Source organism: Macaca mulatta, chromosome 11, assembly GCF_049350105.2.
Source record: "Macaca mulatta isolate MMU2019108-1 chromosome 11, T2T-MMU8v2.0, whole genome shotgun sequence".
In the NCBI taxonomy this organism is placed as follows: Eukaryota; Metazoa; Chordata; class Mammalia; order Primates; family Cercopithecidae; genus Macaca; species Macaca mulatta.
The window spans coordinates 118,870,409-118,893,646 of NC_133416.1; the positions used below are offsets into that span (position 1 = coordinate 118,870,409).

General features: G+C 45.3%; 2 protein-coding genes across 28 annotated transcripts in view; one reads left to right on the forward strand and one right to left on the reverse strand.

Moving 5' to 3' along the window:
• Positions 1-14,695, reverse strand: part of BRAP (BRCA1 associated protein) — a 44,084-nt gene extending 29,389 nt beyond the window's left edge. For 2 of the 4 annotated variants that reach the window (XM_077952927.1, XM_028828976.2), the window contains exons 1-4: positions 14,443-14,695; positions 11,876-12,037; positions 10,341-10,539; positions 7,681-7,870 (exon numbers count right to left, since the gene is read on the reverse strand). In XM_077952927.1, the coding sequence (XP_077809053.1) occupies positions 7,681-7,870; positions 10,341-10,539; positions 11,876-12,037; positions 14,443-14,524 (633 nt within the window). In that variant the 5' untranslated portion in view covers positions 14,525-14,695. 4 annotated transcript variants of the gene reach the window in all.
• A 90-nt stretch (positions 14,696-14,785) lies between these two features.
• The window catches only part of ACAD10 (acyl-CoA dehydrogenase family member 10), a 73,017-nt gene continuing 64,564 nt past the window's right edge, over positions 14,786-23,238 (forward strand). For 13 of the 24 annotated variants that reach the window (XR_013401409.1, XR_013401408.1, XM_015152820.3 and 10 more), the window contains exon 1: positions 14,786-14,972. Coding sequence is in view for 7 of the 24 variants with exons in the window: in XM_077955145.1 (XP_077811271.1) it covers positions 18,580-18,584 (5 nt within the window). In the remaining 17 variants the exon portion in view is untranslated. Of the gene's footprint in view, positions 14,973-18,138; positions 18,585-23,238 lie in introns of those variants that run through there. The other 11 variants (XR_013401406.1, XR_013401407.1, XM_077955145.1 and 8 more) reach the window with 1 other exon arrangement.

The window sequence follows — 23,238 nt, forward strand, 5'->3', positions numbered from 1 at the left end:
AGTAGGTGGGACCAAAGGTGCTCAGCATCACACCCAGCTAATTTTTGTTATTTTTTGTCGAGACAGGGTTTCATCATGTTGCCCAGCCTGGTCTCGAACTCCTACGCTCAAGCGATCCATCACCTCAGCCTCCCAAAGAGCTGGGATTATAGGTATGAACCACCACGCCCAGCCAGGGTGATCTTGTCTCCACAAAAAATTTTAAAAATTAGCCAGGTATGGTGGTGCACGCTTGTAGTCCCAGCTACCGAGGAGGCTGAGGCTAGCAGATGCTTGAATCAGAGAGATCGAGGCTGCAGTGAGCCAAGATCATACCACTGTGTTCCAGCCTAGGTGACAGAGCGAGACCCTGTCTCAAAAATAAAAGGCAGAAACAAGAGTTAGGAAGACAATTAAGGGTTACTATTGAAAACAAAAACATTTATTTTCAGCTTCAGGCTTCACTGATCTAGAATTGATAAACACTCAATTTCAACAATGCAGTATCATTTTTTCTTTTTTTTACGTTTTTTGAAATTTTAGAAAATGAGATGAAATTCAATAAAATTCTCTATTTTAAAGTGTACAGTTCATTGGCTTGTAGTATATTCATAATGTTGTGCAACTGTCACCACTATCTAATTCTGGAACACTTCCATCAATTCCAGAAGAAATCCTGTATACTGTTAGCAGGCACTCCCCATTCGTCTCTTCCTGCAGCCCTGACAACCACCAGTCTACTTTCTGTGTCTATGGACTGGCCTATTCTGGGTATTTCACAGATACCTTAGCATTCAATTTTATACCAATCTGATATATTTTAATTAAACATAGGAACAATTCACACTTACATCTTCAGATTTGAGCACTTCAGCTCTTTCCACATACACTAGCTGGCAAACATCATCTTCTATTGAGTTGAACTGGCGACCATTGCATGCCATGTAAAAACTATCTGCATCAGCCTATGTACACCAATGGGGAAAAGGAAAAAAATTAAGACAGATACCCTGAAAATCTGCTTTATATTCAATATGCATGGCTCTATTCATTCTCGTCAGCTTTAAAATTTATACATAGGAGAGAAAGCAACCACCAAAAGTCACATCTACTGAAGCTGATTGGTAGGCAAATCGCACTCTGTAAGTCAATAGTCTATGTTTACAATATTTCCTGGGCTACAACAGAGTTTTTACTTGAATTGGCAGAAGGTACTGAAGTGCAACAAGCTGAAAGCTGGTACAATTTTAATATTCAACCAGCAACAGTCAACATTTCCCTTAATAGCATTTTTTTTTCCCTCTAGTCATCACTTGTGCAGCTGCAAGTAAATACTCATTTCTGCAAAGCCTGGAACCAAATAAGTGACGCTTGTTATGAAAGAACTCTTTAAGGAAAGAACTCTTTAAGGAAATGTCAGCATTGGGCTGGGCACGGTGGCTTAAGCCTTTAATCCCAGAACTCTGGGAGGCCGAGGCGGGCGGATCACCTGAGGTCGGGAGTTTGAGACCAGCCTGACCAACATGGAAAACCCTGTCTCTACCAGAAATACAAAATTAGCCAGACATGGTGGTCCATGTCTGTATTCCCAGCTATTCGGGAGGCTGAGGCAGCAGAATCGCTTGAACCCAGGACGCAGAGGTTGCAGTGAGCTGAGATCGCGCCATTGCACTCCAGCCTGGGCAACAAGAGCGAAACTTCGTCTCAAAAAGAAAAAAAAAAAAAAGTCAGCATTTATGTTAGAAAAAGAAAAAAGACCAGGGGAAGTGGTATGAGATGAAAAACCAACTACTCTTTAATAAACCAAGTAAGTCTTAAACCGCCACCTAGTGTCCAATACCAAAGGCAAAGCTCTTGGTCAACGTCAAGAAGCCCAAGATGGACCAGCCTTTAAAATACTAATAGTCGCATTCCCTAGAGGTAGAAAATGGCTGAAATGTGGAGAAACAGCCCCCTTGAAGCAAAGTTGCAAAGGCACATGTGTGTCTATGAAATGGACACAGGTAAACAGAACCTCCTAGTCTAGCCTTAGTAGAAAGCAACAGAGATGACTCTAGTTTTTAAACTCAGCCAATTTTCTGAGGCAAGCAGGGAGGCCAAGGCTTGTCTGGATTTAATTCCCACACAGGCATTAGCCCAAACAGAGAAAGTTGTGTGCTTTGGCCCTACCAACATTGACAGGCTGCTTCTGGGAATTCTGCAAAAGGAAACGCTGCATCATCAACCTTAACGAAGAGATTCAGTGCTGCACCAGGCAAAAATAGTCCTGCCTGTCCACCCTCACAAGATTCTGAATCTCACAGACACTGTAAGCTTCTCGGTAGCTTTTAATTCCCCCCCAATGAGGTAAATGAGGTAATTGTGAATTCTTGATTACTTATGCTTCCCCCCAACATTTTTTTTTTTTTTTTACCTGAGATAGAGTCTCACTGTCACCCAGGCTGGAGAGCAATGGCACAAGGTCAGCTCACTGCAACCTCTGCCTCCTGGGTTCAAGCAATTCTCTTGTCTCAGCCTCCTGCGTAGCTGGGATTATAGGTATATGCCACCATATTCAGCTAATTTTTTGTATTTTAGTAGAGATGTGGTTTCACCAAGTTGCCCAGGCTAGTCTTGAACTTCTGAGCTCCGGCAATCCACCCGCCTCAGTCTCCCAAAGTGCAAGGATTACAGGCGTGAGCCACCGTGCCCGGCTACTTATGCTTTCTTAACATGACCAAGTGAGCTAAGCAGCTGAGGAAGGGTGATCAATTCTGAATGTACTTTTATTTTGGAGGGGCAAATTGGCGGCAGGTTGGGGTGGAGAGGCTTTACTTAAGGAAATAATCAGTGTATTGAGCATAGCGCATTTTAATTTCAAAATGTTTTATGCCAGCTGTTGGACAAGAAGCCTCTTTAATACTAAGAGGTTACAACCTAATATGGCTTCCCCCATTCTTCAGGAGCAACAGCTTCTTCTTGAAATGCTTTTGGCTGAGTAAGCAGCAAGATCAGCACATGGATTCACCAGGAGAAAACCGACTGTCTGAAAGTCAGGGCCTTCTCTCATCTCTTCAGAGCCTCAGGCACCACCAGGGGCTGGCAGAGACCTCCTGGGGTCTAAGCTCTGCAAATGCTCAGTAAATGACCAGGCCTCCTCAGAGGAAAGGATAAGACATGTGACCAAAACCATTCAATGAATTATTCCTTTCTGCTACCTGAGCCCAGGAGTGTGAGACCAGCCTAAGTGACGTGGGGAAACCCCATCTCTACAAAAAATACAAAAATTAGCCGGGCATGGGAGCGGAAGCCTGTAGTCCCAGCTATTTGGGGGCTGAGGTGGGAGGATCACTTGAGCCCTCCCACCTCAGCCCCCAAAGGAGGTGGTGAAAGTTGCAGTGAGCCGAGATCGTGCCACTGCACTCCAGCCTGTACAGCAGAGCGAGACCTTGTCTCCAAGTAAATAAAGAAATTAATAATTAATTAAATAAAATAAAAAAGGAAAAGAGGCATGCAAGTGAGTCGCCATGGTGGCCTAAACTAGGATGATTGTGGCAGAAATGAAAAAAGTAAAAAAAAAAAAAAAAAAGTACTTTTTTGAAACGACAACATCACTACACAGCTGAGATTTCCCAGTTAACATATTGATCTCTTCTTTAAAATCTTGGTATTAGAAATGTACCTTCTCCTGTTTATGTATTTTCTGAGCATCTGGTATGTGCCAGGCCCTGTGCCATGTATTAGGTAGAGAATAGGGAACAAAATTCATATGGTATCTACTTCAACTCACCACCTAAACGCACTAAACAAAAGCCTGAAGCTAACTGCAAAGAACATAGAAGAAACAGCTTTTATTGAAAATGTTTGCATTGTATGGACCCAAAACTTTAAAGAAACCTGGCTTTTGTTTCCTTCTAGTCTTTTGGTTTTATTGTTCTCTTCTGAGGATGAACTCAGAAAAAGACAAATCCATTATGATCAAGGTCCTTCACTGTCACAGGAATCAACTACAGAGTTGAGAACATACCTCTACTTCTCCAAGGAGGCGTCTGCTAAGGCTGTGGTAACTAAGCATGCATGTGAAAAGGAGCCAACATACTCTATTAAGTGGTCATCTGTCCTTTTCTGCCCCCCAAATCAACAAAATTGAACTTCCTTCTGCTTTTCCTATGTCCTGAAGAATTGTTAATTCTTTACCCAAAGACCAAGTTTCCTAACGGTCACACTACAAGTTTGTAAGCACAACCCCCCTGCTTTTTTTTTTTTTTTTTTTTTATCTTTTAAAAAAATTTTTTTAAGAGACAGGGTCTTGCCATGTTGCCCAAGCTGGTCTTGAACCCCTGGCCTTAAGCGATACTCCTGTCTTGGCCTCCCAAGGTGTTGGGATTACAAGCATGAGCCACCACACCTGGCCTCACAACTCTTCCAGCTAAAGCTAAGGCCAACAGAAATTCAAAAATTGCCAAAGATACAGAGAAGGCTTATGAGTCCTTAATTAAAAATCTGTGGTGAGGAAAAGAATAAAAACATAGTTAGCTGCCCAGGCTATGGAGTCAGGCTGCCCAAGTTTGAACCCTAACTCTGACACCTACTAGCTGTTTAGCTGTGGGCAAGTGACATATCTGTGCCTGTTTCCTCAACTGTAAAAAACACGGCATCTTTTTTTTTTTTTGAGACAGTCTCGCTCTGTTGCCCAGGTTGGAGTGCAGTGGTGTGATCTTGACTCACTGCAACCTCTGCATCCCAAGTTCAATCGTTTCTTCTGCTTCAGCCTTTCAAGTGGCTGGGATTACAGGCATGTACCACCACATCCAGCTAAGTTTTGTATTTTTAGTAGACATGGGCTTTTGCCATGTTGGCCAGGCTGGTCTCAAACCACTGCCCGCAAGTGTTCTACCCACCTCAGCCTCCCAAAGTGCCGGGATTAAAGGCATGAGCCACTGCACCCAGCCAACATGGCATCGTTGAGAGAATTCAAGGAGACAATGCATGGAAAGCACTTGGCACAGGATCCGGTCTCTAGTAAGTGCCTCATAGTTGGTAGCTACTGAGCCCACTATTCTCATTACAGTCGATATTAGTTGAACTTCCAGTCTTACACCAAGAGGGTATTATTAGGTCTTAGAAAATCCTTGATGGGATGATAGGGATCAGTCCCTAAGATCCAGAGTTAGCAATAAACAATACAACTCATGATACCAAGATAAAGGGCTCTAGCCCCATGGGGAAGAACGTGCAGCAACCTGTTTCACAGTCACAGAAAAACATCTGTCAACTTGAGCAACCTTCACTTGATCAAAAGACAGAAGGGGAAGGACAGTGCAGAAATACAAGGAAAATCCATTCACAGTAAATATTCACAGTATTACCTGCACATTACGAAGGGCAGTACTTGTTATAGGGAACTGTGTGGGTTTATTAAACAGGTGAGTGTGGTGCATTTGTAAGACTTCAGACTATTTTAAAAGCCTAAATGTTCTTGAACATTTTTGTCTGGGTCTTTTCCTTTGTTATTTGCTTATTGCCCTAGTTGTTAAGTAGAAACTATAACAATACTGCTGTCATCGAATGTCTCACAACCAACTGCCTCCCTTCCCCACACCTTCATCCCACTTCCTACTAGAAGAGGAACGCGTCCCTGGAACTAAAAGTGAGGATGCCACTCTTGCTTGCCATTTATGTCTAGCTATGTAACCCTGGGCAAACCACTTATCTCCCTCTGCAGTCACCCCCCACATCTGTAAAACAAGGATAACAATACCGTTTCCGCAAGGGATTGTAGTGAGGATTAAATGAGACAAAGTGTATTGAACACTTAGCATAGTGAGTGATACAGAAGCCATCGATAAACGCTGGATATTATCATCGTTATCCTTATTATTACATGTGCTACCAGACTGAAATGGCTCAAGGCAGGATTTTCTCATGGTTTGCAAAGCTCCTTGGCAACCCTGGAAGGCTTTCTGACGGTCAGTGAAAGGAGCTATTCAAGTGCTTTTCTGTTCTTAATGTCAACTTGTAAACTTTAAATCTACAGGATAATTGAAACGTGTTTTAAATGTCTCCCTAAATGATAGGGTACTTTGTAAAGATAAAACATATTAACTGTGTACTCTCTTGTAGACAGAACTCCACACTAAAGCTTCTCTCTGGGGCTCACAGAACAGGTACACTCTTCCACTTCATTAAAAAGACAATGAGGCCAGGCACGGTGGCTCACGCTTATAATCCAAGCACTTTCAGAGGCCGAGGCGGGCAGATCACCTGAGGTCTGGAGTTCGAGACCAGTCTGACCAACATGGAGAAACCCCGTCTCTACTAAAAATACAAAATTAGCCGGGCGTGGTGGTGCATGCCTGTAATCCCAGCTACTTCGGAGGCTGAGGCAGAAGAATGGCTTGAACCTGGGAGGCAGAGGTTGCTGTGAGCCAAGATCGCACCATTGCACTCCAGCCTGGGCAACAAGAGCTAAACTCTGTCTCAAAAAAAAAAAAAAAAAAAAAAAGAAAATGAAAGAAGTGGGGTTAATGGAAAATAATAAGATGGTGTTAACTTCAAAAAGTTTGGGAACTACTGCTTTTCTGGAATAGTTACCACTTGTTTAAAAAAACAAGCAGGCCGGGCATGACAGCTCATGCCCGTAATCCCAGCACTTTGGGAGGCTGAGGCGGGTGGATCACGAGGTCAGGAGTTCGAGACCAGCCTGGCGAACATAGTGAAACTCCGTCTGCATTAAAAATACAAAAATTGGCCAGGCGCGGTGACTCAAGCCTGTAATCCCAGCACTTTGGGAGGTCGAGACGGGCGGATCATGAGGTCAGGAGATCGAGACCATCCTGGCTAACACAGTGAAACCCCATCTCTACTAAAAAATACCAAAAAAACTAGCCGGGTGAGGTGGCGGGTGCCTGTAGTCCCAGCTACTTGGGAGGCTGAGGCAGGAGAACGGCGTAAACCCAGGAGGCAGAGCTTGCAGTGAGCCAAGATCCGGCCACTGCACTCCAGCCTGGGCGATAGAGCGAGACTCTGTCTCAAAAAAAAAAAAAAAAAAAAATACAAAAATTGGCCAGGCATGGTGGTGCATGCCTGTAGTCCCAGCTACTCAGGAGGCTGAGGCAGGAGAATTGCTTGAAACCGGGAGGCGGAGGTTGCAGTGAGCCAATACCACACCACTGCACTCAGCCTGGGTGACAGAGTGAGACTTCGTCTCAAAAAAGAAAAAAAAAAAAACAACTAGGGTTGTTTTTTTTTTTTTGAGACGTTGTCTCACTCTTGTCACCCAGGCTGGAGTACAGTGGTGTGATGTCAGCTTTCTGCAACCTCTGTCTCCTGGCAAAACCTTAGATTTCATACCGAATCTGATCTATAAAAAATCATGGGCATAAGGCCAGATGCAGTGGCTCAGAGCAACTGTAATCCCAGAACGTTGGGAGGTCAAGGCAGGAGGACTGCTTGAGGCCAAGAGTAGCCTGGAAAACATAGCAAGATCTCATCTCTACTGGAAAAAAATAAAAAAAATAAATAAAAATACCATGGGTATACGTTATAATTGTATTTCTGCTAATGAATTTAGAAATACATCTAGAATTAGAATTATATCTTAGAAGACATATCAAGAATCTTAAGTGCAAAATGCCGTAAATCACAACAGCTACTATCATACAGTTTCAATAACACAGTTTCTGTGGCAAAGAGATTTTTAATAACTTTAATAACTTTTACCTGTGCACTAAACTTTATCAGCACCATATATTGGTTGGGAGTAGAGTCTCTGATGATTTTCATTTGTTCAATTACTTCATTAAATGGGGCGACAAACTTCATAAGGTCATGACTGGTCATTGCAGCAGGGACTGTGAGAATACACAGCATGGCACTGCGCCGCACATCTTCTTTTAAGGAGGTCATCTTACTAACAAAACAGTAATTAGAGGGTCGTAAATAGATGAGGTATGGTTAAACAACAGCAGACAACTTTTATGTCCAAGAAAACAGGAAAAAATAAAATTTTAATATTTCATTAATGAATTGTTCTACATTATACCCCCCCACTGGACTTTTTAATCTTCACTTCAATGTTTATTATGGTTAGAAATCTGCATTAGGCAAATTTGCAGTGTTTTACTCTTATCTATGTTTGAATAATAATCTGTCACTGGTGGCTAGGCGCGGTGGCTCATGCTTGTAATCTCAGCACTTTGGGAGGCTGAGGCAGGCAGATCATGCGGTCAAGAGATCGAGACCATTTGGCTAACATGGTGAAACCCCATCTCTACTAAAAACACACAAAAAATTAGCCGGGCCTGGTGGCGGGTGCCTGTAGTCCCAGCTACTTGGGAGGCTGAGGCAGAAGAATGGCATGAACATGGGAGGTGGAGCTTGCAGTGAGCCAGATCGCGCCACTGCACTCCAGCGTGGGCGATAGAGCAAGACTCCGTCTCAAAAAAAAAAAAATGTCTGTCACTGATTAACTTAAAAGCACAACTCTGGCTATGGACCTCTCTTAAAGGGCCTAAAAAAAGAGCTCTAAATATAAGAGAGTTCTCTATCTCTCTCTTTTTTTTTTTTCAGCTGGAGTCTTGCTCTTGCTGCCCAGGCTGGAGAGAAATGGCACGGTCTCGGCTCACTGCAACCTCTGCCTCCTGGGTTCAAGCAATTCTCCTGCCTCAGCCTCCCAAGTAGCTGGGATTACAGACGTGTGCCACCACGCCCAGCAAGAGAGAATTCTAAACTATGAGGATGTAACTGAGTATTACAGGAAATGTTACCAAGTTGGGATAGCTGGAATAGAGAGGAAAGAAAATCCTCCCACAATGCAATTTGTTTTTTAAAATGCTGTAAAACTCACTTGACAGTTGTGATCCAGAATGGCTACCTGGGCTGGGCGCAGTGGCTCACACCTGTAATCCCAGCACTTTGGGAGGCTGAGGTGGGCTGATCACTTGAGGTCAGGAGTTTGAGACCAGCCTGGCCAACATGATGAAACCCCGTCTCTACCAAAAATAAAAAAATAAAAAAAAATTAACTGGGCATGGTGGTGTGCACCTGTGGTCCCAGCTACTCTGAGGTGGGAGAATTGCTTGAATTCGGGAGAGGAGGTTGCAGTGAGCCTGGATTGCACCACTACACTCCAGCCTGAGTGACGGAGTGAGACTCTGTCTCAAAACAAAACAAAACAAAAAACAAAATGGCTACCTGAATAGTCACTGTTTTCCCAGTAGGGATCCGGCAAATGAGTTAGCACAAGAATGGCTTTAAGGTATCAGCCACTGATAACCCAAGGAGGTAGTGGCTGGGCTTGTGGATTATCTAGCCAAATGCTTCCTTTCCTTGGGGCTCCAGCAAGCTTTATTTGAACCACAGAAAATGGTAAAAAGAGGTAATAAAATTGAAATGAGTTAACTGACTTCTTAGCAGCCTCTTCAGTAAAGATTTGGTGGGGACATGAGACTACAAAGATGCTGTGGATCATTTTCTTTGTCCTTTCAATTCCCCATCACCTTCCATGCCTATCTGCTAATAAAACATTTTCTGGCCGGGCGCGGTGGCTCAAGCCTGTAATCCCAGCACTTTGGGAGGCCGAGACGGGCGGATCACGAGGTCAGGAGATCGAGACCATCCTGGCTAACATGGTGAAACCCCATCTCTACTAAAAAATACAAAAAAACTAGCTGGGCGAGGTGGCGGGCTCCTGTAGTCCCAGCTACTCGGGAGGCTGAGGCAGGAGAATGGTGTAAACCCGGGAGGCGGAGCTTGCAGTGAGCTGAGATCCAGCCACTGCACTCCAGCCTGGGCGACAGAGCGAGACTCTGTCTTAAAACAAAACAAAACAAAACAGAACATTTTCTTGGCAGGGTGCAGTGGCTCACGCCTGTAATCCCAGCACTTTGGGAGGCCGAGGCGGGCGATCACCTGAGGTCGGAGTTCAAGACCAGCCTGGCCAACATGGTGAAACCCCATCTCTACTAAAAATACAAAAAATTAGCTAGGTGTGGTGGTGGGCACCTGTAATCCCAGCTACTTGGGAGGCTGAGGCAGGAGAATCACTTGAACCCAGGAGGCAGATGATGCAGTGATCCGAGATCGCGCCATTGCACTCCAGCCTGGGCAACGAGAGCGAAACTCCGTTTCAAAACAGAAAAAAAGAGAACATTTTCCCCACATATTCCCTTAAGTGTATTTATAGGCACTTCTTTTATAGGGAAAAGCTTTGACCCAATCCACAAGATTAATCAAATGTAAAACATCTGAGAATTCTCTAACACACAATACACAAAAGTATTATTTTGAACCTTAAAATACCCACTTTCCTTCAGGGCAAGAGATTACACTAAAGCAAAAAAAAAATTAGACTAACCCCCAAGAAAAAACGATTTTCTTACTTTGTCTTATATAGGTGCATAATACCATGAACTATTTCAACTGACGGATTTCCACTGAAGAATGAAATCTGGTCTGGAAGCTGTTTGGATGGAGAATCTGGGGCAGTGTTTATGCATTCCTTACTGTGATCTTTACTTGTTTGTGCAGTGGGGGAGGCTTCTGAAGACTTCCTTTCTTCCACTGTAGTTTTTAGTTCATCTTTCACCAATTAAAAAATAGCAGATTATAAATGGATAGGACACATGCTCAAGGACCTGAACTAGATTAAAATTTCAAGTCAGAGGAATAAACTTTGATAATTATAATGTAATGCATTTAGAGCTATTACTTATAGAACAGCTGAGTTTATGAGAGTATCATACTTTAAAGCTCTCTTTGCCCCATAAAAATCTCATTAACACCCTCAGAAACTTAAGGATGGCTATTACATTTGGCAATACCATAATGCAAGCAGGTGTCTTCTATCATGAAATCCTAACTGGGACAAACATGCAGGGTTACTAAGTTTGAAATCCAAACCTACCAGTTCTGAACACCTCCATGTTGGAGATGTAGTACTATCTACACATCCACTTCCACAGATGAAATGAGCTGGCTGGCCGGGTGCAGCGGCTCACACCTGTAATCCCAGTACTTTGGGAGGCCAAGGCGGTCGGATCACGAGGTCAACAGATTGAGACCATCCTGGCCCACATGGTGAAACCCTGTGTCTTCTAAAAATACAAAAATTAGCTGGGTGTGGTAGCGTGCACCTGTAGTCCCAGCTACTTGGGAGGCTGAGAGAGGAAGGAGAATCGCTTGAAACCGGGAGGTGGAGGTTGCAGTAAGCTGAGATTGTGCCACTGCACTCCCACCTGGCGACAAAGTGAGACTCCGTCTCAAAAAAAAAAAAAAAAAAAAAAAAGAAAGAAAGAAAGAAAGAAATGAGCTAGCAAAGCAGGGGAAGGCACAACATGTTTATTTGGACACATTAATGATCTGCCACTGAACTAGGTGGTAAGAAATTCTCCCCAGTGGCCGGGTGTGGTGGCTCACACCTGTAATTCCAGCACTTTGGGAGGCCAAGGCAGGCAGATCACTTGAGACTAGGAGTACAAGACCAGCCTGGCTAACATGGTGAAACCTTGTCTCTACTAAACATACAAAAATTACCCAGCTGTGGTAGAGGGCATCTATAATCCCAGCTACTTGGGAGGCTGAGGCAGGAAGACTGCTTCAGCCCAGGAGGCAGAGGTTGTAGTGAACCGACATTGTACCACTGCACTCTAGCCTGGGCAACAGAGACCCTGCCTCAAAAAAAAAAAAAAAGTCCCCCCCGCACTGAACTGAACTGTCAACCCTGACTGTTAGGATTAATTTGGAAGAAATATTTAGAAACACTAAAATGTGACTTAACAGTGTCATATAAAGCACCCAGGCAGTGAAAGATAAAAGTATGCTAGATGTTGAAATCATAGGCTCATTAAACACCGTGTATAAAATAGGCAAGCAGGGTTCACATTACAAAAGAGAGTCCAGGGTTTTAAAAGCATACCTGGGTTGGACTTCATGGTCTCAATGATCACATCTGTCATTTCTCGACGGCCGAGATGCTGATGGATAATTGCTACTTTCTCTCCTGGTGACTTCCCTTCTAAACAAGCTACAGCTGAAGCGAGTGTCGTCTTTTTTATCTCCTCATCAGACATTTCCCCGGCTAAAGAATACATGAATGATTAATACAAGGTAATAAAACAAGCTCCTCTCTGTTCTCTATTCCTCCATCATTAGGTTTCCCTTTTCTTTCTCCTGCCTTCCGCCAAGATGATAAAAAGCCTTTGTAGTATCCATCTCACTCACCTCTGGGACCACTGCAGTACCCAGCAAACAGTCAATAAGCAGCCAGGACAATATACTCAGAAATGCAGGGCTGTTCTGAAATCATGCACTTTATTTTTATTTTTTGAGACAGAGTCGCACTCTGTCACCCAGGCTGGAGTGCAGTGGCGTGATCTTGGCTCACTACAACCTCCACCTCCCAGGTTCAAGTGATTCTCCTGCCCCAGCCTCCCGAGTAGCTGGGATTACAGGCACGCGCCACCACGGGCCTGGCTAATTTTTGTACTTTCAGTAGAGATAGGGCTTCATGTTGGACAGGCTGATCTAGAACTCATGGCCTCAAGTGATCCGCCCACCTTGACCTCCCAAAGTGCTGGAATAACAGGTGTGAGCTACTGCGCCTGGCCCGAAATCATGCACTTTAAAGCAAATTGCCAAAGGGGGAGCCTTAGAGAAGGTTCAACAGTGATCATGCCCAGAAGAGCTAACATTTTAGTAACACCTGATAAAATGAAATTGTGTTCAGCCCAAAATGAAGATATCAAGTCCATTAATAAACAAAATTTCAAAAACTTGTAGGGGTAGTCTTAAACATCCTGGCTTATGCTCATGCCATGAAGCAAACCATGAAAATCTGTGATTACTGTCTTAAATCAATGAAACACATGAAAAGGGAAACGGTATTTGGAGGCTTAACTTAAATATCCCGAATATAGGCTCTGTCAGGGCAGGGACAAGGCCTGTTTTGCCCACCCCTGTATTCCCAGCACTTATACCACAGTGCGGAGCACATAGAGGAAGCTCTCTAAATATTTGATGAATAAATAACTACATGACTGACCCACACGGATGTCTATATGCGGCTAATATCAATTCAGCTGACTTTCAGAACTCAGAAGCCACTTTTAGCCTTTGGAAAGGTGCTCATAAGCTATAAAATCATATTCAATCTTTAATTTGCAGCTCCAAAGGTCATATCCTCAGAAAGTTTCCAATGACACCATCTCTACCTGACCCCATCCCTCTCTCCAAACCAAACACATCTTCTTGTAATAGTTTCCCAAACTGTTTCTCCTTTCCTTCACAGCACTTACCACAGTTGTAATTCTACACGTATTCTGCACTTATTTAAATAATCTGTTTCCTCCACGAAACTGCTGCTGCCATTAAAGCAGAGACCCTGTCCGATTCAGCACACAATAAAAGCTCCAGCAAATATGAGAGTAAGTTTTTTTTTTGTTTTTTGTTTTGTTTTGAAATGGACTTTATCTCTTGTCACCCAGGCTGGAGCGCAGTGTCACAATCTTGGGTCACTGAAACCTCCACCTCCCGGGTTCAAGTGATTCTCCTGCCTCAGCCTCTCTATGAGCTGGGATTACAGGCACCTGTCACCACGCCCAGCTAATTTTTGTATTTTTAGTACAGACAGGGTTTCACCATGTTGGCCAGGCTGGTCTCGAACTCCCAACCTCAGGTAATCCGCCCGCCTCAGCCTCCCAAAGTGCTAGGATTACAGGTGTGAGCCACCGCGCCCGACCAAGTATTTATTGAATGAATGTTATTATTAGTTAATTATCTGAGGACCAAGGAACAGAGCCAGAGCTGCATTCCCCACTAAGGAGCTTCCTTGTGTTACTGATGTGAAAAGCTCAGACTCAAGTCCAGCTCACTGAGTGAGAATCCCAGTTTCACCCATCATTTCACCTTGGGCAAATGATTTAAATCACTAAACTTCAGTTTCCCAATGTGTAAGAGGCACATGCCACACCCATCTGCCTCTCAGAGCTGTTGCAAAGATAATTAAAGAATACAATACACAAAAGGTGCTTAGTACAGTGTTGGGATATAGGGAGTGTCTAAATTTTAGTTATGACTATGGTTAGGGGGCACTTCAATGGATATCCTTCCAAAAGGGAACAATTTAATTAATCCAGGGACAGTCCAGCGTTGCTGGGGACCCAGTCCCTGCCTTTACGAAGCCCAGAAGGAAGCAAGTGAGACAAACACACCACTCGACTCTCTCGAGAGGGAGCCGTGCCAGGTATAAACGGAATGCCCTCAGACGGCACAGGGAAGGAGGTTCAGGGGCAGGGCTTCCCTGAGATAACAAACGGGAAGGCCTCTCAAGGGTGGATGGGAAAGAGAGGGATCCTGATCACCTCTCCATGTCTTCCTGAGGCAAGAGCCCTAGCCGCGGGCTTTTCCCGGGCCAGTACTTTGGGAGAGGGAGCCCTCCGGACCCAGACCCGGCTACAGGGAATGTGGCGAGGCCGCGGGACTCACCCGCGGCGCTGAAGCCGAAGCCGGCGGGGACGGGCGAGTGTTCCGCGAGCTCCAATCGGATGACAATCAGTGACACACTCATAGGGCAGGCGCTGGCCGGCGCGGGCCCCGGCGGGCTCAGGCGAGGCTGGAAGGCGAGCCGAGAGGCCGAGCGGCCCGGGGCCGGCAGCCCCGCCACCGCCTCAACGCAGTGGCCGCCGCCTCAGCAGCAGCAGCTCCTTGAACAGCACTCGGAGCCACAACAACCTCCACTTCCGCCTCCCGGCCGCCGTCGCTGACCCGCGGTTTACGCATGCGCGCAGGACCGCGCACCGCGATTGGGCTGCGCGGCATGGGGTCAGCCACTTCCCTTCCGTACGGGATCTCGAGGAGGTCGGAGCGGAAGGACGTCGTGGCGATTGCTAACGCTGGGGTCCCGCACTTAGGCCGAGCTGCGTGTTTTCGTACAGCCGCGAGTTAACCTCTGCCTGCCCTAGAGGCCTGGTCCTAACCCACCTCGGCTGACGGCGCGGGATCCCTGGCTCCGCGAGGTCTCCGAATTGTCCGAGCTATCTGTTATGCAGAACTTTGCCCCTTTGGTTGTGTTTGACTCCTCTCTCTAACCCTAGCATGGGTGGTTTTGTTTCTGTCCCACTTTACAGATAGGTACAACGAGGCTCAGAGAGGTGAAGTTGCTTCTAAGGGGCCTTAGAGAGTGGTGACTCGATCGCTATTCAGATGGCGATCTGGCTGGGCGCGGTGACTCACGCCTGTAATCCCAGCCCAGAGGCTGAGGCGGGCGAATCACCTCATATCAGGAGTTCGAGACCAGCCTGGCCAACATGGTGAAACCTCTCTACTAAAAATAGAAAAAATTAGCCGGGCGTGGTGGCGAGCGTCTGTAGTCCAAGCTACTTGAGAGGCTGAGACAGGAGAATCGCTTGAACCCGGGAGGCAGAGGTTGCAGTGAGCCGAGATTGTGCTACTGCACTCCCACCTGGGCAACAAGAGCGAAACTCCGTCTCAAAAAAAAAAAAAAAAGAAAAGAAAAGATGGCGATCTGCTGGTTAGGAGCGCAGTGCTGCAGTTAGACCTGGGTCCTCCTCCCCACTTTGACTCCTCCCCTCGCCTAACTCCTAACCACCTAAACTCCTGGCTTTAGTTGATCTGACCTCCTTGGTCTCCCAAAGTGCTATCACTTCACAAATGTTTACTGAGAGTCTAGACACCCTTGAGATGCTTGAGATACATTGGCGTATAAGATAAACACAGTTCCTGTCTGTGCTGTGAGGTCGACCTACATCAGCAGTTGTGCAGTCTTGATAGTATAGTCATTGCATAAAGTTGGCATGATATATCCTCATGCAGTTGTGAGGATGAAATGGAATTATGTATATGGAGATAACATTAGCTTTTCTGAGGCTCAGCATTCTTTCCAGTATGTCAGACTGGCTTTTGTATGTAGATATTGACACAATTAATGCATATGGGACACGTACATGACAGGATGCTACTCTAGGTACATTGTATAATACATATATAAGTACATAGTACATTCTAGATGTGTGTGTATGTGGACTATATGTCTATGACATGACTACAAGATATATGTGTATATAGATCTTGTGACTACATCCTATGAAATACGTTTCCACATGCCCTGTTTAAATCAGGGTTTCTCAACTCTGCAGTATTGACATTTTGGGTCCTGATTACTTTTTTTGTTTTTGGCAAGGGGGCGGGGTGTCCTCAGCATTGTAGAGTGTTTAGAAACATCCCTGGCCTGACCCAGTAGATGTTAGTAGCACCTCTCCCCAGATAGTGACAACCAATGATGTCTCTGGACCTTGCCAAATGTCTTCTTGGGGTTAAAAAACATAACCCCGTTGAAGAATCACAGGGTTAGGTGAAAGTGCATAAACCATACACACATACTATATGCATAAAACCTATGAGACCTCTTGTGAACTTTTTTAGTATATTACTGTAGTAGATAACATTTCAATGTGTGCCAGGTACTAATTTGAGTGTTTCATATACCTTGTCTCATGCAATGGTAACAACAACTTTATGAAACTGGTACTATGTCCCTATTCTACAGAGGTGTAACCTGAGGCTCAGAGAAAGAGTAACTGGCTCAGGATTACACAGGTAGTAGTGGCAGAGCTGGAATTGAAATCCAGGCAATCTGAATCCAGAACCAACACTCTGTATCTCTTTACTAAACAAACCTTTTTTTTTTTTTGAGACAGAGTCTCACTCTGTTGCCAAGAGTGCAGTGGTGTGATCTCGGCTCCCTACGATCTCGGCTCACTGCAAACCTCGGCTTCCTGGGTTCAAGTGATTTTCCTGCCTCAGTCTCCCAAGTAGCTGGAGCTACAGGCGCGCAGCACCGCGCCCAGCTGATTTTTGTATTTTTTTTAGAGATGGAGTTTCACCATGTTGGTCAGGCTTATCTCGAACTCCTGACCTCGTGATCTGCCTGCCTCGTCCTCCTAAAGTGCTGGGATTACAGGCGTAAGCCACCGCGCCTGGCCCCAAGCATCTTCTTTTTTTTTTTTTTTTGAGACGGAGTCTTGCTCTGTCACCCAGGCTGGAGTGCAGTGGCCGGATCTCAGCTCACTGCAAGCTCCGCCTCCCGGGTTTATGCCATTCTCCTGCCTCAGCCTCCCGAGTAGCTGGGACTACAGGCGCCCGCCACCTCGCCCGGCTAGTTTTTTTGTATTTTTTAGTAGAGACGGGGTTTCACCGTGTTAGCCGGGATCGTCTCTCAATCTCCTGGCCTCGTGATCCGCCCGTCTCGGCCTCCCAAAGTGCTGGGATTACAGGCTTGAGCCACCGCGCCCGGCCAGCATCTTCTTAATGTATGACAACACACACTGTGTGTGCATTTTTATGAGAACATCATTTAGGTAGCAAGTCTGCATTATCATGCTAATCCCATTTTGAGTGTCAGAAAGAAGACAAATCTTTTTTTTTTTTTTTTTTTGAGACAGTGTCGCTCTGTCGCCCAGGCTGGAGTGCAATGGCACCATCTTGGCTCGCTGCAACTTCCGCCTCCTAGGTTCAAGTGATTATCCTGCCTCAGCCTCCCGAGTAATTGGGATTACAGGCACCTGCCACCATGCCCGGCTAATTTTTGTATTTTTAGTAGAGATGGGGTTTTGCCTTGTTGGTCAGGCTGGTCTCGAACTCCTGACTTTAGGTGATCTGTCCGCCTCGGTCTCCCAAAGTGCTGGGATTACAGGCGTGAGCCACTGCGCCCAGCCTGACAAATCTTCTTTATGGTAGATACCAGTAACAGATAACTAGAACTGTTAGCCAGAGTTGGGCAGGTTGGGAATGTTACAGCTCTTTGTGGCTGCCAAGGATTAAACCTGTACCCAGCTTTTCCCTATTTTCTGATATCTCCAGTTTATGCATCCTTCCAACTCATATGAAGCACCTGCTATGTGTCTAAAACCTGTACTAAGTCCCAGGGGATGTATATATATAGAGAGAGATGAATAAGATAGTCCTTGTCTTAAAAGGAGCTTATGAGTTCAGGAACACGTAGACGTGAAAACAGGCCGGGCACGGTGGCTCTTGCCTGTAATCCCAGCACTTTGGGAGGCTGAGATGGGAGGATCACTTGAGGTCAGGGGTTCAAGACCAGCCTGGCCAACATGGTGAAATCCCGACTCTACTAAAAAAAAGTACAAAACCTTGTATTCCCAGCACTTTGGAAGGCCAACGTGGGCGGATCATGAGGTCAGCATATCGAGACCATCCTGGGTAACACAGTGAAACCCCATCTTTACTAAAAATACAAAAAATTAGCTGAGCGAGGTGGTGGGCGCCTATAGTCCCAGCTACTCAGGAGGCTGAGGCAGGAGAATGATGTGAACCTAGGACATAGAGCTTGCAGTGAGCCGAGATTGAGCCACTGCACTCCAGCCTCGGAGACAGAGCAAGACTCTGTCTCAAAAAAAAACAAACTTAGCCGGGCATGGTGGTGCACGCCTGCAGTCCCAGCTACATGTGAGGCTGAGGGAGGAGAATTGCTTCAACCTGGGAAGCAGAGGCTTCAGTGAGCCAAGATTGCTCCACTGCCCTCCAGCCTGGTCATCAGAGCAAGACTCTGTCTCAAGAAAAAAAAATGAAAGCAGTTACTGCGTAATGGGGTAAGTGCTCTGCCGAAGATTTGGAGAAGAGGCAATGGGAGTGAAAAAAAAAAAGTCCCACACTCTACCTGGAAAAAGAAAAGAAAAGGCTCCCCAGAGGAGCTAAAACTGAGGTTATGATGTCAAAGTGAATGGAAATTCATCTAACAGATAAAGCAGGGAAAGGTGTTCCAGTCAGTGAGCCCAGCAGGTACCAAGGCCTAGAGGTATGAGAAATGACAGCATTTCCTGCCTTGGGAAGTGGCTAGAGCAGAACAGTCTTCTGTAGTTGAAGGAATAAGCAGACTGCTTGTGGGAACATTTCCCACATGTTGGTTAGCGGGACTACGTGGAGGATAGTGTCCTCCATAAGGATTAAAGTTGCCCCTTCAGGCCCCAAAAGCATTTTTCATCTCCACTAAGCCCTCACACAAAATGTATTGACCACTTTTACAAGTGTGTAAGTAAATTTCTCCTTCTATCATAAACATTGGCCTTGGCATAGGAACGTAAGTAAAACTGAAAATACGAATGAACCTTGACATTTTTAGTTTCAAATATTGCCCCCAAATTGAGCAAATTTCCACTTACTGTCATTGCATGGTGGTATCCTCAGCAGATGGTTGCAGGACTCCCTGCAGATACCAAAATCTGTGGATGCTCAAGTTCCTGATATTCAATGGTGTAGCATTTGTTTATAACCTATGCACACCCTCCTATATGCTTTAACCCATTTCCCGTTTAGAAAAAAAAAGTACTTGGCCAGGCACAGTGGCTCATGCTTGTAATCCCAGCACTTTGGGAGGCCGAGGCAGGTGGATCACTTAAGGTGAGGAGCTCAAGACCAGCCTGGCCTACATTGTGAAAACCCCTCTCTACTAAAAATACAAAAAACTAGCTGGATGTGGTGGCAAGCCCTGTAGTCTCAGCTACTCAGGAGGCTGAGGCAAGAGAACTGCTTGAACCCGGGAGGTGGTTGCAGTGACCCGAGATCACGCTACTGCACTCTAGCCTGGGCGACAGAGCGAGACTTTGTCTCAAAAAAAAAAAAGAGCAAAAAATGTGCAGCACGCTGCCAGCACAGTATTCTCAGGGCAAGCAGGATATGAGTTAAGTAATCCCTAGATTACTCATAATACTGGCCGGACATGATGGCTCACGCCTGTAATCCCAGCACTTAGGGAGGCTGAGGTGGGTGGATCACGAGGTCAGGAGATCGAGACCATTCTGGTCAACATGGTGAAATTCTGTCTCCACTAAAAATACAATAATTTGCTGGGCGTGGTGGCGCACACCTGTAATCCCAGCTACTTGGGAGACTGAGGCAGGAGAATCGCTTGAACCTGGGAGGCGGAGTTTGCAGTGAGCCAAGATCATGCCACTGCACTATAGCCTGGTGACAGAGGGAGACACCATATCAACAAAAATATATATTTAATATATATTATATGTATCAAATTTTTTTTTTTTTTTTTTTTTTTTTTGAGACGGAGTCTCGCTTTGTGGTCCAGGCTGGAGTGCAGTGGCCGGATCTCAGCTCACTGCAAGCTCCGCCTCCTGGGTTCACGCCATTCTCCTGCCTCAGCCTCCCGAGTAGCTGGGACTACAGGCGCCTGCCACCTCGCCCGGCTAAGTTTTTGTATTTTTAGTAGAGACGGAGTTTCACTGTGTTAGCCAGGATGGTCTCGATCTCCTGACCTCGTGATCCGCCCGTCTCGGCCTCCCAAAGTGCTGGGATTACAGGCTTGAGCCACCGCGCCCGGCCAATATGTATCAAATTATACTCATATCAAAATATATAAATATATACATACATATATATGTATACCTAAAACAGTGTAAGTACTATGTAAATAGTTGTTAGCCTGTATTTTTTGTTTGCATTTTTTGTTGTATTGTTATTTTATTGGGTTTTTTTGTTTGTTTGTTTTTGAGATGGAGTCTCGCTGTATAACCCAGGCTGGAATGTGGAGTGCAGTGGTGCGATCTTGGCTCACTGCAACCTCCACTTCCCGGGTTCAAGTGATTCTCATGTCCCAGCCTCCCGAGTATCTGGGATTACAGGCGTGCACCACCACACCCAGCTAATTTTTTTTGTGTGTATTTTTAGTAGAGACGGGGTTTCACAATGTTGACCAGGTTGGTCTCGAACTCTCAACCTCAGGTGATCCGCCTGCATTGGCATCCCAAAGTTCTGGGCATTACAGGTGTCAGCCACTGCGCCCGTACTGTGTGTGTGTGTTTTGTTTTACTTAGAATATTTTCTATTGTGGTTGGCCGAATCTGCAGATGTGGAACTCACAAATACAGAGGGCTGACTATACATGAGAAACACATTATATTCAGGATTTACCACTTAAGAGTCCTTTCTCTAGGTGCTTATAGAGGTTGAGTATCCCTTATCCCAAATGTTTGGAACCAGAAGTAGTTCAGATTTTGGATTTTGGTATATCTGCATATGTATAATGAGATATCTTGGGGTTGGGACCCAAGTCTGAACATGAAATTCACTTATGTTTCATATACATTGTATACATATAGACTGAGAGTAATTTTATACAATATTTTAAATAATTTTGTGCATGAAACAAAGTTTGTGTTAAGTACTTACGTGTGGAATTTTTCACTGTGGCATCGTGTGGGGGCTCAAAAAGTTTTGGATTTTGGATCACTTTGAGTTTTGGATATTTGGATTAGGGATGCTCAACCTGTGCAGTTTTTTGAGTCCTGGCCGGGCACTGTGGCTCACGCCTGTAATTCCAGCACTTTGGGAGGCCAAGGTAGGTGAATCACCTGAGGTCAGGAGTTTGATACCAACCTGACCAACATGGCGAAACCCCATCTCTACTAAAAATACAAAAATTAACCAGGTATGGTGGTGCCTGGTACCACCTGTAGTACCAGCTACTTGGGAGGCTGAGGTAGGAGAATCACTTGAACCCGGGAGGCAGAGGTAGCAGTGAGCCAAATTCATGCCACTACACTCCAGCCTGGGCAACAGAGTGAGACTCTCAAAAATAAAAAAGTTTCTAATTTTGGAGCATTTCAGATTTCAGATATTTGGATGGGGGATGCTCAAACTATATAGTTATGGAGTCCTTTTGGCCCCACGGAATTGACTCCTCTAAACTCAGAGGCTGTCTTACCAACCTGTTTTGCACTCTCCTGATTTTTAGTAAGCTTTTTAACTGTAGAAATCACATCAAAAGCTTAAAAATTTTCATGAAGAAACTAGAATTTTCCTTTATTATTTTGGTTTTTTCCCCATCTTTTTATTTCAAGCTTATAGAAAAGTCGAAAGAACAATAATCTCCCGTTATACCTTTCATCTAGACTCACTATTAATGTCTGGCCATGTTTGGTTTTCTCTATACACAGGTGTATATAGGTATGCATCTGTATACGTGTGCATGTATGTGTGTTGTGTCTGTCTTTTTTTTTTTTCTGAACCGTTTGAAAGTAAGTTTGGGGAACAGTTACTAGGCTGCTGCAGTGATCTGTAAGTGGAAATGATAGTGTTTTGTGGTGTGAGGGTGTCATCGTAAGTGCTAGGAGGAGGCGAGTACAGGACATCTTAGGAGCACACAGGAGAAACTCCTAATGAGTCTTTTCTGACTTCCAGAAGAGGCTTCATGAAGACAGAGACTGGTAAACTACAACCCAAAGGACTGTTTGGAATTAGCCAGGCAGCTGGTGGAACACAGCATTGCAAAGGAGGAGAACATGGGTTTGAGGAAACTGCATGTAGATATGCGTGTCCAGATCATCCCAGGTTGAGGAGAAAAAATGGGGAGTTGCTGCAAAAAGGAATGAGGTTTTTTTTTGTTTTGTTTTTCCTAAGATGGGGTCTGGCTTTGTCAACCAGGTTGGACTGCAGTGACACAATCTCAGCTCACTGCAACCTCCGCTTCCCAGGTTCAAGCAATTCTCCTACCTCAGCCTCCCGAGTAGCTGGGATTACAGGCGCCCAACACCATGTCCAGCTTATTTTTGTGTTTTTTAGTAGAGATGGGGTTTCGCTATGTTGGCTGGTCTCCAACTCCTGACCTCAAGTGATCTGCCCATCTCAGCCTCCCTAAGTGAAGAGATTACAGGCCTGTGCCACTGTGCCTGATGGGAGTAGACCTTAGAGGGCCTTTTAAGCCAGGCTTAGGAATTGAGAGTTTATTTTAAGGGCAATGAGGAGCCATTGAAAGAGTTGTTTGTTTGTTTTTTGAGATGGAGTTTTGCTCTTGTTGCCCAGGCTGGAGTGCAATGGCACGATCTTGGCTCACTGCAACCTCCGCCTCCCGGATTCAAGCGATTCTCCTGCCTCAACCTCCAGAGTAGAGGGGATTACAGGCATGTGCCACCATGCCCAGCCAATTTTGTGTTTCTAGTAGAGATGGGGTTTCTCCATATTGGTCAGGCTGGTCTCGAACTCCCAACCCCAGGTGATCCACCCACCTCGGCCTCCCAAAGTGGTGGGATTACCGGCATGAGCTACTGTGCCTGGCCCAGATTTGCAGTTTTGAAAGAATACTCTGACTGGAGGGTGAAGAAAAAATTGGAGAGAGGTCTGAGAAGAGGCAAGGGGGCCAGTTAGGATCCATGGGCAAGATGGTGGCAGTGAGAATGCAAAGAGGTAGATGAGATTTTCAGGAGGAAGACTTGACAGCACAGAACTATATGGGGC